At 45.3% G+C, this 16,200-nt stretch overlaps 1 protein-coding gene across 11 annotated transcripts in view; it reads right to left on the reverse strand.

The window, feature by feature from the left end:
- Positions 1–16,200, reverse strand: part of CADPS (calcium dependent secretion activator) — a 205,224-nt gene that overhangs the window by 72,278 nt on the left and 116,746 nt on the right. For all 11 annotated transcript variants that reach the window (XM_039734102.1, XM_039734113.1, XM_039734111.1 and 8 more), the window contains 2 exons: positions 12,980–13,116; positions 7,676–7,863 (listed from right to left, as the gene is read on the reverse strand). In XM_039734102.1, the coding sequence (XP_039590036.1) occupies positions 7,676–7,863; positions 12,980–13,116 (325 nt within the window). The remainder of the gene's footprint in view (positions 1–7,675; positions 7,864–12,979; positions 13,117–16,200) is intronic.

The raw sequence follows: 16,200 nt of genomic DNA on the forward strand, positions 1-16,200 counted from the left end.
GGGCAGTGGCAGCTCTCAAGCATCAGTGACCCACACAAAGGGTGGGCTCTGCAGAGAAAACCTCTGGCCAATGTGGCTTTTGGCCAGCCAATGTGGCTTTTGGCCAAGTCACAACACCTGAAGGGATGCCAACCAAACCCCTAAGTCACACACACACAAGGAAAGCTTAATCCTTTGGTTTTCCCCTTTCTGGTGAGCCAGGAGGACACAAACCCAGTGGCTCTGGCCACCAGTCCCCCCACGCTGGGTGTAAGCACAAGCTGCTCCTCATGTCTCATGCAAACTTGAGACAATCTACAGCTGTAGCCATTTTTGGAGCAATGTGGATGTCTGGAAGGGCCTGCCAAGCGAGAGCCATCACCATGGCAAGGACTCCCTTTCTCACCCAGCTGTGGACTATATTGCATCTGACATGATGAGCATCTCTTGAATCTACCTTTCAGATTTTCGGCAAACCATTTTCTCACTGTCCTTCACAAAGTTGACATTTTCGGCAGCATGATAGGAAAGATGTCATGTCGGCTGCTTTTCAAGTTGTTGTCACAGTGGTTAGCACCAGTTCTGTCATCTTTGCTTTCCTCACAATCCCCCATCTTGAGCCATGTCACAAATAATAATAGTTCCGATGTTTTTGTCAAATTTCAAATACTATAACCCAGTTGCACATCTTTGGATTTACTAGTTATGTTAATCTTTGTTGCTCATCTTCCCAGAAGCTGAAGCATTAGAAACTCATTAATTAGTGACAAATGCAGGATATAGATAGAACTGGAAAAACACTACCCAAAGCCTTCCACTTAATTTATTAGCTCGATAATTTTGAAACCTAATTAAACATTCAAGTCAAATATACTTTGAAAATATAATCTTTCTGAGGGAACATATTTATTTTCCCTTTTGCAAGAACACAAAGGGTATATAGCTTAGCATCACTGTAATTTAAGATTCACTTCTGTGCTCTAGACAATTTCGGTACATGGCTGATTGGGCTGAAAAAAATCCCCAGGAGAAGCTCAAGCTGCACAGCTCATTCTGATGCTTATTGGCAATTTTGTTTTCAGCAAAGGTCTCCAGCTCAACTTTGATACCAGCTATTTGATCTCATGTACAAAAGCATCAATTCCACCAGCGAGCAGCATCTCTCAAAGCTGCAGGAACTGATGTTCTCACACACAATCCACAACCACATCACTATTGCACCGAAGCAGTGATGAGAAGTGAGAGGAGAGCAAAAGGGTGGAACAGAAGTTTTGGATGTACATGATATATACAAATGCATGAGGGACGAAATGGGTTTTGGGTCTATGAATTCAGTTGGACAAACAACACTAATGTCTCCATCTGTGTGGAGACACAATTCCATCCAATTCTCTATAGCTCCTGCTCACGGGTACTTGAGGTGTATGGCAGAAGCTGTGGGCAGAGAGGGAAGCAGAAGGGCAAAAAAGGCAAGAAAAATAACTAACGAGATTTTTAATTATAAGTAAACAAGTTTCAGATCACTCCTTCTGCTGCAGATTCACTGTGTTGGCTCTAAATGAGTAAATTCCCACAGTAAATATTTCATATGAAAAGTTTTAAATGCCACTTTCCTAATCCCCCCATGTTTTTAAGTTTTAAACCACAAAAACAACAACATCAACAAAGCAGGTGGTGAAATTAAAAAAAAGGGTTGCAATTTAAACAGCAAAAATGATAGTCCTTGTTTAGCTTAGATGGTTTGTGCAAATTCCGGGGTTAATTATAAATTATAATTAGGACCTGTGATCCTAAGGCCACTGCTTTATTCTACAAGTCCCGCCTCCCCCCATGCCCTTTTCTAATTATACCCGGTGCCCCCAGGGCTAGTTATGCTGCTAAAACAAATATATCAAAATGATTTTTTAACAAAGACTAATATATGAAGCAATAGCATGCATTTGTATGCAATTATAAATATACAGTATAGCTCCAGTGCGTTAATCTCTTTGACATAAGCCTCCATGAAATACCACGTCGGCTTCTAAATGAAAAGACATATCATCTTTTACACCTTTTATGTTTAACTTGTCTACACTTCTTTTTTTTTACTGGGGAAAATATTGCTTACACGTAGCAAACAGATCTTTGCACGCACTGTGAGCCCTGGCATGCAGAGCCAAGGGAAAAAAAACAATGTCAAAAACTGATGCAAATAATTTGATTTTTTAAGTAACAACTCAAATATAAAACACGTGCTGCCTTCAGCTCCCTTGCTGGTTGCCAGGTGCAGCACATATGAGCTATACAGTAAACATCGATGATTAGTGCCTTGGACGGCATGTGTCAGGAGCGGCTTTCGCAGGATCCCTCGCGGGAGGAGTTGCCTGCACAGTCCCACCGGTTGCACAAGGATGGGCTCTGGGGATGTGGGCAGGATCACGGCTGCCTCTCACATCTCCCCCAGCAGACCAGACCTGAAAGAGTCCACCTGCCTACACCCCTAGGAAAAAAGTGTATTCAGCAAACATCGATTTTCCCCATTTCTTCTGGAGACTCACACGGTGCAAAGCCCTTTGTTCACCCCAGTGCTCCTGGGCGCTGCCCCAGCCACCTGTGAGGTGCTGCCGAGCATGGGAGCCATTTAATCTCCCAACTCCTGCCTTCCCTTCGCTTGGGCTCTCCTCCACGCCGCAGCATCGAGCCAAGTCACAGCTCATTGATTCTCGTGCGCGATCCGCGCCCCTGACGCGCTGCGCCGGCACCGGGTGGATTCTGAGCCCTGCCATCCTACACCCATTGTGATGAATCGTGTCAGCCTCTCGCACTGAGCCGGTGACCTGCTGGTGGCTGGCAACCCAGCCCTGCAGCACAGGCAGTGCATCCCATCCGACAGACAGCGGGAGCACCTGCTGTGTCACCACGGGCTCATCGCGGCGCTGGATGGGACACGGAGCTGGCGCCTCACAACAGGGCAGGGCATCACACCCTGCCAGACCGAACCTGCCTTACTGCAGCCAGGGCAGGGCATCTGAGTGAGAAACCCAACACAGAGCTCTGGGGGAGCACATGAAGATATCGTGATAAAGTGTATTTAGTGTTTAAGGGACAGAAATAATCCTGTATTTCTTTTGTTTCAACTAGCTGTGTGGAAATCTTTATGTGAAACAGACCAGATATGCAATTACAATACAATGGAGAAAATTGCAGGTATGTCATGTAGAGTTTTCAATTCTTGAAGGCTTATGACAATAGCATATTTCTGCTGGATTTACAGTGGTAAAAATAGTAATGAAAGCTAATGGTAACATTAGTTAACAAAATTACTTTTTCTTGAAAACAAATTTGAGGCCATAAAATACAGTTTACAGAAGAAAAGGGAAGTCACTAATATACCAAATTAATTAACAGAGAGATTTGTAGCTGCTTGAACTCTAGGTAAATAGTCATTGAACAACTTGCATAAGATTATGGTACTTGGTCATTATTAGACTGCAGGGAATTCAGTCCAGCTTCCTGATTTTGATAAGCTCAGTCTGCTAATATTGAGCATGCAAATGACCAATATTTAAGTCTGATTTTTAAAAGTTTGGAATTAACAAGCACAAAAAGAGCTTTTCATGGTGCTAACTTTAAAATTTAAAAATAATGCTATTCTATGCCTAAATAAAAAAAATGCACAAGTGAAACCAAGGCCATTCCTGAAAGCCACTTCATTACAAGGGACAGGAGCCACTGCTCAAGATTTAAGCGCTAACTTTAGACCTAGAAAAGCTGAGCTCAACTTTCTGTTCCACAATACTTCTCCCATGTGCAGACAGGAAAGAAGTGAGGCTCCTCTAACACATCATTTCTCTGTGTGTCAAATAACGCTGGCAGTACTGCCACAGCCCTCTGACACAAGGACAGTGAAAACAGGGAGAGAGAAGGCAGGGAAAGATCTTGGTGGCCATGAAAATCCTTTCACAATTTTATTCCACATCACAATGTCTTTTCAAAACCATTCCTGCTCTTGCTTTTGCTAGTTCTCTGGAGGACTGTTGATAAAGAAAAGCAACATAGCGGTGGTACCAAAAGCAAAGAGACATCAATAAACATGCAACGTGTTGTAGGATGTCTGGATAATTCTGTGCCTTCACTACCTGTCACCTATGTAAATACATCAGAAATAACATTTTTTCATACTGATAGGTCTTTGTAAAAGGCATCCTCTGATACCATGTGGATAAAACTCCATTATCAACTAATGAATGACCACAACAATTAAAAAGCATTGAGTTCCTCAGTCTCAGTGAAGAGCAAGTACCTGAGGACAGTAAACCATGTGGATATTGCTCTTCCTGGTTCCTGTTTTCCTCACATCCTGCACTTGCATACTCAGGTGTCTCAGGAGGTGAAACATTTAACTCCATTTCTACTTGTGAAAAAGATGAAATTAAAAGAAAAATTATGTGGGCTGCCATAAAAATAGCAGTGATTTACAGCCTTGATATGGAGAAATCATGTCAGAGGTCTGAATAAGATACATGACTCCAAAGGAGAGAGGAGACCAAACTCTGACACGTAAGGCAACAGGGCTCCAAACTGTCCACAAAATCCCATTTTGACCACTTCACCTGCTGCAGCTGCAGGGCCAGCCCCCAGCTGGAGCTGCATTTCCAGCAGCAGCCTCCCTGCTCCCGTCCTGGCTCAGCAGCGCTGCCGAGGCGGGGGCCGGACGGGCGAGGAGGCATCATCCCCACACTGACACCTGTCATCCTGTCAGCCTTGACCTTCAGGCTGTCCTCAGCATCCACAGCCTGCCTGCACTTCCCGCTGACTGCGAGCGACTGTTGTCTCGCTGCCTGACCTTATGCAAACACGATACAAACAGACAGCCCACCTCAGCTCCATCACTGTCTGCTGCTAATACAGGAGATTGATAGCCACATGAAATTATCTCACTGCTCGACCTTCATTACTGGGTGGCATATTCTGTCTGACAGCCAACTTCATCCTGGGGAAAGCTAAACCACCCATTCAGGGGTTTTTACTGTCTAAAAGTGAAGGAACTCTTCTTTACTAAGAAAATCAACACTTCTTCAGATTTGATGAAAAAAGAAGCCTTTGTTAACATAAAAATGTCTTGTAACTCAGCCTTTCCCAGACCACTGTGCATTCCAACAACAATGCAATGCATGGCCACTCCAAGACATTCTGTTAGATGCTCTGCCAGGTCCTGGAGCAGGTGTGCCACCTTGACAACTTTTACAGGGAAAATTTCAGCTCTGCCATGAGCTGTAAGTTTTCTGGGGAGAGCAGGGCCAGTCATAAGGCAATGAGCAATGTATGGACACGGCAGGTGGGAGAGAGGGACAGAGCTAAAGCGAGCACGGCTTTACACACACCACAACTGCCAGTAAGGACTGCACGGGTAAACACTGGCTTTCCATCTCTCTCTGCCAGCCAGCTCGCAAATGCACGATCCATGTGGCCTCAACAGCTCTCTGAAAAGAAATCGTGACTCTTCCACTCAGATATTCAGATTGCTTAGAGTAGACACGAGAGATAAGCAGTCGCGTTTTTCTCCGAGACCTCCTGTGGTCCCTTTCTGTGACCTTCTGGTAGCAAAAGCCAGACGCTGCACCCCGCAGACTCCATAGCAAACTGTTGGGTGTTAAGCAGAGCCTGCCCTTGGTGGGAACGCGCAATGCTGCAGCCTTGCAGCTCCCACACAGAGCCTCCCGCAATCCCCAGGCAACAGAGAGACAGCACAGACCAAGAAGGAACATGAACCTTCAGCTTTCGGATGTGAAGTCAACTGTCAGCTAAAGACAACTAAGTCACAGCAAGACACCTCATTCCTTTCTTGGAATATTTTAAATGAGTGACTGGAATAGCCCATCCGTGGCCAAATTGCCCCTCTGGCAGTGCCCAACAGGTCCTCGTACAGTGCAGCAGCCACACACAGCCCTGGACAGCTGTACAGCATGGGACTAGCTTGAAAACATGACACATTCCTGAGCCCACAACTCTCCAGCCCCATGGAGAGGGAATGGGAGGTTGTCACCTTGGCCCATACCATCAGGTACCTCCTGCCACCAACCCTGATGAAGAGAAAGCTTCAGTCCTGCCTGTGCAGAGGTACCTGGGTTAGCTGTGATGAGCATCCCGTCTCCTCTCTATTAGGGGCCAGAAGGGCTTTGAGCCAAGTCCTGTTCCCAAACCAGCTGTCAGCTGAGTCCTGCCTAGGACAAAGGGCAATGGGGCAGCCACTTTCACTGGCTGGTCCCATCCCTTAAACACCATGTGAGCCATGTTCTAAACACACACCTAAAAACTTCAGTCTTTGATCCCCTGTGGGACTTGGGTGCCCAAATGCTATCCAGCTCCCAGGAGAGCAAGTGACCCAAATGCTGGAGTCAGGTCTCCCTGAGCCGTGGGGTGCAAGTGCCCAGTGTGCCCAGTGACTGAGGAGCCCTCTGCAACACACTCCTGTGCACTGCACACTTTCGCTTACCTTTTCGGCTCTGGATTCGGCTGGGTTTTGGGCTCCTTCTTTTTTTTGGACTCCTTTTTGGAATCCTTTTTTGTCTCCGTTTCAGCGGCAGAGGCTTTGCCCCCCTCACCGTCTGCACTTGGCTGTGACCCACCAAGTAATTCTGCCATGAGTTGGCTTGGGGGAATGATTGAAATGTGGGGGGCAAGGCCGGCAGCAAAAGTGAAAGAAATAAGAAGAAAGCATGAAAAACCTCAAAATAAAACAAAAGGAAATTAAGCTGAAAGGAAACAACTGAAATCATATAACAATTGGCAAAGAAAGAACGAATGAGCAACGGAAAGTCAGAACTAAAAAAGAAATTAAGGAAGCAAAACTTGGTTTCCATGACAAGATGTATGAAAGTAACTGCAAAAGCAAGCGACAGCCTTGCAACGTGAAACCTGGGCAATGTGTGTCATAATTCAGGGTGGTATTTACCAGAGGTATATGAAAACACCTAATTATTTTATAACATTCCTTTCTTCAGCAACATATGTAAGATACAAAGTGATATCTCAAAGTATAAAATATAAATTAACAGAAAAAAGCAGAAAAAGAAGCTACAATAGATGCTACAGCTGTCAACAAAATAAAAGGAGAGGGGGGAAAAACACAGCTCCAGTTCCTCCCATCAAAGGTTTGTCACATTTGAGAGAAAGGAACTGTCTTCTTCTGAAACTGAAATTGCTTTGTAACAGAGCAAGATAAAATTTCCAGCTATGTCTAAGCAATTTCTGAACTGATGTCACGTGGGCTTTAAATAAGACATGGGTGCCCAAGGGCTTAAAGCCTTCTGAGCACTGAAGTTTGATACTGCTGAAAATTTCACTGCTACAACTTGTCAGATCCTCTCGCACAGCAATTAAATCAGCACAGTGTATCATTTACTTCTATTTATTCAACCCGTGACAGTCACAGGGACTGCAACTGCATCTTGTTCAGAACTGCATCTTAGCAAGTGCCTGGGCAAGTAAGTTAAAAACCTTCATTTCTGGATCCTCTATGTGCATTTTTTACTGCTTACATTAAACAAGCAATGAAACAAACAAACAAACCGGCTATGCCACTAGAAGTGCTGCTGCCAAACATCCACTGTGAAAACAAATTGGGGACTGTTGTGCATTATCCAAGGAAACCTGTATTTGACAAAGTCATCTCTTGTTGGCAGGGCACTGCTAGCCAAGAAGAATTCCTTACCTGTTGCCATGAACATGTGATGCACAAAAGGCAAAGCTGTAGTGAAGTAAGGTGGGGTCAATCATAGCTCCGTTTTCTGCGCGCTCTAGCAAATCTCTGAGGTAGCAGAGATGTCTGTGACAGCCTCTCACTCCATTACGTGCACAATACTCATCTAGCACAAAGACCTGGCCAGGACTAAACCAGCCCTGTTTAGAAATAAAGAGACTTGATTTTAAATATAAGTTATTAAATACAAAGGCTATCAGACTTGGAGGTGTAGTGGTCAACTGTTCTAATAAAAAGAAATACAAACCTAAGGCTACATTAAGGAAAAAGGAGAGAGGTCACTCAAACAATACAGTCTGCACATCATCACTCAAACACAGCATATACTTAGTGCAACCATTAACAAAAACATATTTTGCTACCATTAAAGGGAAATGTCATTTAAAATGCTGAAAAGTAAGGCCAGTTCATGTCAGTGCCTAGCCAAAAAATACAAAGGAAGAAAAAGACACCTTTAAGAGATGAGAAGGTTTGGTTACTTAAACAGTGTGAAACAGTAGTCTCATTCTGGGGATGGGATTGTACATTTGGCCGGGAGCAGGAAGACTGGTCTGGGGGAAGAGGACAGAGGATTACACTGAAAAATGACTTCTCTTGCATCTGGCAGGTAGGAACGTCCTGCAGATGGAGAAAGGGAATTCTGCAGTATCAGAAGGGGACGTTTCCCACTGTCCTTATTGCGTGCTGCCGGCGACATGCTCTGACATCGCCCAGCTCCTTGGCACCGAAACAAGGGAAGCTCTGCTCAAGAGCAGGATTCCTTCACACATCCAGCAACCTCAGACCATTTCTTTGTATCACCCTGAGGGGCTGGTGACACAAGGCTTGTGGTGCAACGTCCAGACTCCCAAGGAGGACGCCCTTCCCTGCGAGGGGATGGCTCTGGTGAAGGTCCTGGGACAGCTGAAGTGGAGCGTGCCTCTGCCTTCAGGAGAGGGGCTAACGAGAACGAGAATAATCTCGTAGACTGCTTTTCAAAACGCTGCAAAATCGTCAATATTTACATGGAAATTTGGGCGCTAAACAATTGCTAAGACGCAGCTCTGGAATGCATCAAGCTGCAAAATCTTTCATCGTTTAATTGAAAAGTTCCTGCAGCGGGCGGGAGAGTAGTTGAGGCAGAGCACTGCCCCTATAGGCAACTTCTTTGCCACCCCATCTGTTACCCCAAATGCTACATCTTAGAAACAACACTGCTGTGAAAGATTAAAATATATTTTCTACCACTCAGATGACACCAAATCTTTTCTAGATGCCAAAATAGCTGCTTTGAAAAGAGTTGAAGAAATATCAATTAAGAGCTCAAAGACATAGAGAAGGATTTGCTCATCCTTATTGGGCCAACTCCAAAACAGATTGAGAAAAGAATTAAAATAATGAGGGGAAAATGATAGATATAGGGAGTAGCTACAGTGCTGGGATCACTAGAAGTGCACATTTCAAAATGAAGACAGAGAACAATGCAGATGGGACAGCCCTCTGGAAGGCTATTTTTTGGGAGGGGTATATTTGCCTTCACTACTTTTGTTGGTATTTTTGTCTGCTTTTTGGTTGGTGGTATTATGCTTGATTCTGGAGTTCTTTATGTTGCCTGTTTGTTACATCCTTAGACCATCTCTTGTCTCTTTTCGTGTAAGTCTTTGGTGAACAGGCATGGTAAAAATATGGAAATGCCATGATTGCTCTGCTTTTGCATGTAGGGGTAAAAGTTCAGCTGAAACTGTTATATTCACCTAGTACAAAGAAAGCATTCATTTCTCCCTATGGGGTGAAATCTTGGCTCTACTGACAGTGATGGGAAGGCTGGCATGATTTCACTGGAGTCAAGTATCAGAGTCTGAGCAAAGGAAGCAGAGGCTGAACCCAGCGATCTGGAGCATGCCACATTGCTCCCCTGAACTGGGGTCTGCAATGTGCTGGTTCTCAGGAGAACAGAAGGGATGATGGTAAACACCCATAATCGCTGCCATGGTGCCATGAGGGGAAGCATGAGCAGAGATCAGAGGTTCAGTGATGAGCCCCAGACCTCATGAGAGCTCAGGCAGCAGATCCAGAGCCCCAGGAGGACCCGGAAGTCTTCCTTTGCATGGCAGAGGTAGGAAATAAAACACTTGCTGCTGAATGGGGATCCAATGGAGCAAGTAAATGCTGCTCCCCACAGCCCTAGAAAAAACACCAAGGTTTGATGAAAAGCAATATTCAAACAGATCCCCAACACCTTCAGGCAGATCCTGGCTCTTGATGAAGATTTGCCTGGCCCAACAAGCTGACACCCAGCCAGCCTGGCAAACACAGCCACCAGTGATGACACATGGGTCTGTCCCCAGTGCAGATAGGTGCAGCTCAGTGTGGCCTCACAGATTGTCTCCAATGACATGAGGAAACCTGGAAGGGACAATGGAGAAAGGGCACAGAGCCCAAGGAGATCCACTGACTGTGTTCCACAAGCTGAACTGCTCTGATAAGGAGACGTGTTCCAGGCAGGGAATGCCAGGGGTGCTTTGGAGCTGGGAAAAGAAAGTCTTGGTCAGGGCTGGTGACACATAGGCCAGTTGTCTACAGGCAAATGCAACTTTTGAGAAAACCAGAGTTTTTGAGGGAAATTACACATTTCAGTAGCTGAGTTTTCCCATTTATCATAGGATATCTAAGAGACTTTAATCTTGGTGGCCTGCTTCATGGATCTCTTAACCTGACTCCCTCACATTATCTCGGTTAGGCTGGGTACTCTGAAGACCTTTCTGTGGTACGTGCTGTGCTGTATAACACAAATTATACAAATGCTGACACATCATGGGCAATACAGCTCCAGCAGAGAGATGGCTGTGGGAGCTAGATGCTGGCAGTAGGTGGGGAAGTCTTGGGAAGAGTTGGAGGGCAGTTTCAGAAACAACACACGTGTCCAAGTGAAAAGAATGAAGACCCACACATGTGTAGGGTCCATACTAAACTGGAACAGCTAAATACTCTTCTCAAAAGTCCAGGAAATCCTCTGAGTGTGACTCTATTATCAATTTGTGGATGATGGGCAAGACCCCTCTGCAAGCTCTGCAGAAAGTGCTCTTCCCTCTCCCCAGCACAGAGCTCTCTGCCAGTAAACATCACTTCTGCCATGGCTGGGATGAGTCAGCCAGGCTGTTTGTTTTCCTAGGGATGCCTGGCTCAGCCCATGACTGGGCTCACAATAGTGTTGTTTAACCTGGTTCCACAGAAAGGAAGCAATGCTGAGTTATCCTCTGTGCCTGGGTGAGTCCTCCCTGGCACCTCCACGTCCACGTTTGAAAACAACAAGAAGTGTGACGAGGCAAAACTCTGTGGGACCTTGCACGGAATGTCCTGTAGGGAGTAAGAATTGCCCAGTGGCACGCAGTGGACAGAGCAGGCTTACCATGGGCTCACAGCTCCTCCAGCCAACTCAGCACAATGCTATCACCAACATTCCAAAGACACAGCAAGAATAGTGGGAGCTCTTTGCAGTTTTTGAGGGCAGTCTGTTTTTACACCATAATCAGGACAAAAACATGGCAAAGTAAGTCAAGAAGCACGTGAAACCAAGCACAGGTGAACACAGGCCATTATTCTGTTCCTTACAACACTGCAATGGGTGATTTGAAAGAAGATGGTTAATTGGTGATGCTCCACTCTGAAGAGGATGAGTCTTGGTGCTGAGGGGAGCTCCACCGCTCTGGTAGCTTCTAGCAAGGGCCTAAACATCTCCATAACAAGCAGAAGTGCAGCTGGTGGGTTTCTTGAAGAAAAACATTGTTAATCATTTTCAGTGATGGCCTCTCACCTCTCCATGAGTTTAGTTCAACGGCCACAGCTTTCTCACCAGGCCCAAGACTGCACAGAGACAAACCAGCAGCAAGCCAACCTCTCAGACATGCATGGATGGGGATGGTCTTCCTAGGGTCAGCCATGCGTGGGGAGCAGAAGCTGCATGCCAAAGTCACTGCCTGCCAGAGCAAGGACCTTGATGGAACCAGTGAGGAACCTGCTGCAGGTCTGACAATGCTCCCACCAAGCCTACTTGTACCACTTGGGTATCTGCAGGTAAAGTGCAGCCTTCCCCCACCCCGTCCTTACCTCAGGGGATGTCCACAACTGTTCCTCCCAGCCCTGCGTCTCCTCAGGAAGGTGACAACTCATTACTGCTAGTGGCATTTACTGGACCTCAGTCCTTCAGAGGAGGAGGTACAAGGAGTGTGGTACAAGGAGCAGGGCAGTGAGAGGAGCACCATGGTGGAGGGGGACATGGAGGGCAGGATTTGAGACCAACAGCCTCCTTGCCAACTGCTCAGCTGTGTTCCCAGGCTGCTGCTTTTAACAGCAAGGCACTCAGGATCTCCAGGGACTGCACAGCTGGCAAAGGCTCTTAGCACAGTGTGGTCTTTCTGCTGAAGGAGCCCACCCCAGTGTGCCACCCTGTGCAACAGTAGGAGGACAGCAGATCAGAATCTGTCTCATGCCATGTTCAGGACATGTCCTCTGATTCAGGACACTCTAGAAAGGATTGATCCTGTTGTTTTCCCAAAAACTAAGAGCCTCTTCATCCTCCTCACTGAAATTGCTGAAATTTAGTTGCTCAGGTTGCATTGTTACTGGTTATTTGTTATTTAAACCCTTATAGTACATAAGAGCCCCCAAGCACTGCACCCCAGCCAAAGACTACAAGCTGTCCTGGAACATCTCAGTGCCACTGTCCGACAGTGGGCACAGAGCTGCACCTGCTGCTCATGGGAGTACTCAGGATGGGCATGCAACTATGTGAGCATGGACAGACTGCAGCAGCACTGCAGTTATCCACACAGTCCCATTTGTTACCTGCTTGGGACCCCTGCTCATAAAGAGACACAAAGCTGGGCCACAGTTATTCCTGGTGGGACTCCATTGACATGGGAGGTGGTACCAGACAGTCATCTTTTGCCTGTTCTTTCCTCCAGAAGACTCTGGAAGGCAGTGCAGGAGGCTGCAAAACACTGCTCTCTACTTCACATTCCCACACTGGAGTTTCTCTTTGCAGGAAGAAACATTTTAAACATTGCAAACAGAAATGATAAAGACAGTGCGACTGGAGAAGAACAGCAGTCAGTTCACTGCAGGCAGCCTCTCAAAAGAAAATACCTCTGGGCCAAATTCAAACCTGGTGTAAACAGAAGTCAATCTTCCAGCAACAGGGGGATTAGCCCCCAGTCGCACTAGCTTTGACTTTGCTGCTTGATGTTTATATCACTAGAGACCAAAGAATATACTTGCCAGACAAGAATAGGAATCATTAAGTCTGTGGTCCAAAGTGAGGCGCTGAACCATCTCAAAGAGTGAAGCGTGGTCAAAGTTACAGGGATTGGAAGAGATAAATTCATCCATGCCATGCTTTTGAGCTCTATCTGCATCTGTTCATTTATACATATAGAGAAAGACACCATTTAGAGAGATATAAGACATTTTAGTTGACAAATATAACAGAAAAAATATACAGTATGAAGCATGAAAGCCAAGTATCTCCTCTTCCCTCCATTGCCATTAAGTTTTCTCTTTGCAGGCTATACAGTACACTTCACCTCCCATTGTCAACTTGCATCAGTTATGAACTATATTGTTGTATCTAGGCAAAAGATTTTAGAATTAACATCTTGTCAACTGCTCATTATAGTGCATTTATTCTGTACTTAAAACCAGAACACAAACGTACGAATTCACTCTGCATCTTACAACAGGCTATGAGTTAACAGAATTTTGGCTCACATAAGTAAATTAGCTCCTATTTAGATAGTTGTGGTTAATTGTAATAGATTCTGCCATTCTAATGAAGTTACAGCTTTTTTCCTCTACATTTACTAGGTTTTCTAGGTATCACACCAGTTACGTTGTTCTTTCTCCAAATGCCAATGTTTGTCTTCCCCACGGCAATTTTTTTTCCTAACAGCAACTTTAAATGCTACCTCACTGAAATAAAAAGATGCTCTTTTAAGCATTGCTAAGAAGTTAAATTGATATGTAGTTTGTTGTCACAGAGGCAGTAACCCGACAGTGCGTCGGAGCTGCCAGTCATCCCGATGGAGAGACTGAATTTCCTCTGCCTAGATTACAAGCTGCCATTTTTGGGTGAATTAACAGCCTCAACGTATTCACACTTCTCTGCTTTGGGTGACGTTTATGGGCACTAACTCCTAGGGGCTAATTAATTAATCTCAACATGGTTAACTAAACTACACCGAATTCAGCAGTTGAAATGAAGCCTCCAAGCCAGCCTGGGTGCGGCCAGCCAGGACCCCGCTGGGAGCAGGTTTTGTTCTAGCAGCCGCTGGGGAATTAAAGGACACCTTTCACTTGGTTTTGTCTGTGCTCAGCTTCCTACTATATGGGTTCTTGCCAAATCCTTGACAAAGAAAATAGGATTTAAATCCTTCCCCTGTTTATAGCCTCCTAGGGGAACTGGGTGGCCTTGAAACAATGTGGCTGAAAGGACACAAAAATGCAGTTTTCCGCAGCAGGAGTATATGGTAACTGTATTTGTTTTAAAACAAAATCCCTCTTTACCAGAAAAAAAACCCAAAAATCCTTAATTAAAGAGAAAAAAAAGTTTTAAATGAGAGTGAGAATGTTATTTTTAATATATTTTTCTATTAAATATTTAGCTGTGAAGGATGGCATGTCTTTCCAAATACCTCATTTGTGTCAGTGCTCTCATATAGTAATGATCATTCGTAGCAATCTTTACATTTTCTGTATAGTCTGTCGTTATCTATATACAAACTATATAAATAACATCACTCACTGGAAAGAAATCAGACAAATTGAAACATGTAACATTTCAATTAGCTGCTAGCAATACTTAATTCAGCTGTAGCTGGCAATTTTCCTCACTATAACCCCACTGAATAAACACTGATGTTTTTCCTACAGAGGATTAATTTTTGAGGGTCTGATCCCCTGTATGTGCTGGGGTTCTGCTGACCCCTAACCCTGCCTGCCTCCCAGGACCCAAATCCCTCCCTCTCCCTGCTGTGCATTCAGCACCAGGACAGAAGCAGCTGCCGATGGTGCTGAGTGAGGTGGCAGCACAAGGGTTGGCTCAGGGGATGGGAACAACCTCCCTGGGGAGCACATCACCTCCATGGCACCTCTGCAGCATCCCTGGGCATGGGATGTGAAGCCCACCCAGCCCTGTGGCCTGCAGCACAGACTGGCTCCTGTCTGTTTTGACAGCTTTCTGCCCTATTGTCTCTGTCCCTTTGGGCCACGATGGATTTGATTGCATTCACTCCCAAAGAGTTCGGCTGTGCTGTTTTCATTCTATCCCCAGTGCCCGGAAAATGTTTTAACAGCTATTATCAGACTATTTTTAATGGCTTGCTGCTCTGCCCGGCTCCTCGGAGTTGACTGCAAGCTGACAAATTGGCTGGAGGCCTTCATTTGCCAGTTTTGCTCAGAGATTTTATTACTTTTCAATTAGGAGCCCTGATACACTGTCAATCCTCCTGCTCAGCCAACGAGGCTCTGAGAGCTGAGTAAATCAGCTGGAAATTGGAAGAGTCCTCTAGCCCTTTAGCTGGTGAACCTTTTTGAGCATATGTGCTAGAAAGCATGTTTGAAATGAGTATTTTTTATTCCAGACTAATAAGCTTTTTCCCATTTTAATTCTCTAAGCAAGGTGGGCACAGAGCAGACCTTCTGCTGGTGGGAACCGACTGAAGCGCCGCTGGCTTCCACGGAGCTGAGGGTCTGGCTGGGATTTTTACAATCTCCCTGCCCAAGGCAGGGGCACAGAGTTCCCTGACAAGCGTGAGAACAGACACAGTGATTAAATGTCCTTCACAACTGGCCATAATCAGGGGCAATTTTACTTTCATTAAACACTTTGAAGCCACATCTTCCGTTGGGTGCCTGCTCGAAAGCCCATTTGCCCCAAATCTCTCCTCATCAGAACAACCACATGAAGAGAGAGACATCAGACATGGCACTGTGTGAGCTCAAGTGACCAGAAAAGCATTATGCACATGACTTCTGCTCAGTCAGTGATTTAAAATGTGGATTTCTGCCATGGGAAGGAGGATGAGCAGCTGCAGCTCTCCCTGCATAGCCCAGCGCTGCAGCTCTTGCATGGCCAAACCATTTTGAACCAGCAGAGATGCAGGGCTGGGTGGGTGCACATCACCCACCCAGGGGACACAGCTGTCATGATGGGAACTGGAGATGTCTGTGGAGAATGGTAATACAAATGTGTATTTCTTTTAAATGGAATGTCAGCTCAGGGCCAGATGCTTCATTGGGCCAAAATTCTTAAAAATAAGGAGCAGGTTAAAGAAGTCAATCCTACACTAAACTCACCTTCCCTTAATTATTCTAAATAAACATCCCACACACCTTGCAATTTATTTTTGCATTTTGATTTTTGCAATGGGCTCACTTTTAAAAATGAAATTCATTAATCAAATTATACCAAAACATTAAACTTCATAGGCAACACATAAAGA

The sequence above is a fragment of the Passer montanus genome, unplaced genomic scaffold, assembly GCF_014805655.1.
Source record: "Passer montanus isolate IOZ18808 unplaced genomic scaffold, ASM1480565v1 scaffold9, whole genome shotgun sequence".
NCBI lineage: Eukaryota > Metazoa > Chordata > Aves > Passeriformes > Passeridae > Passer > Passer montanus.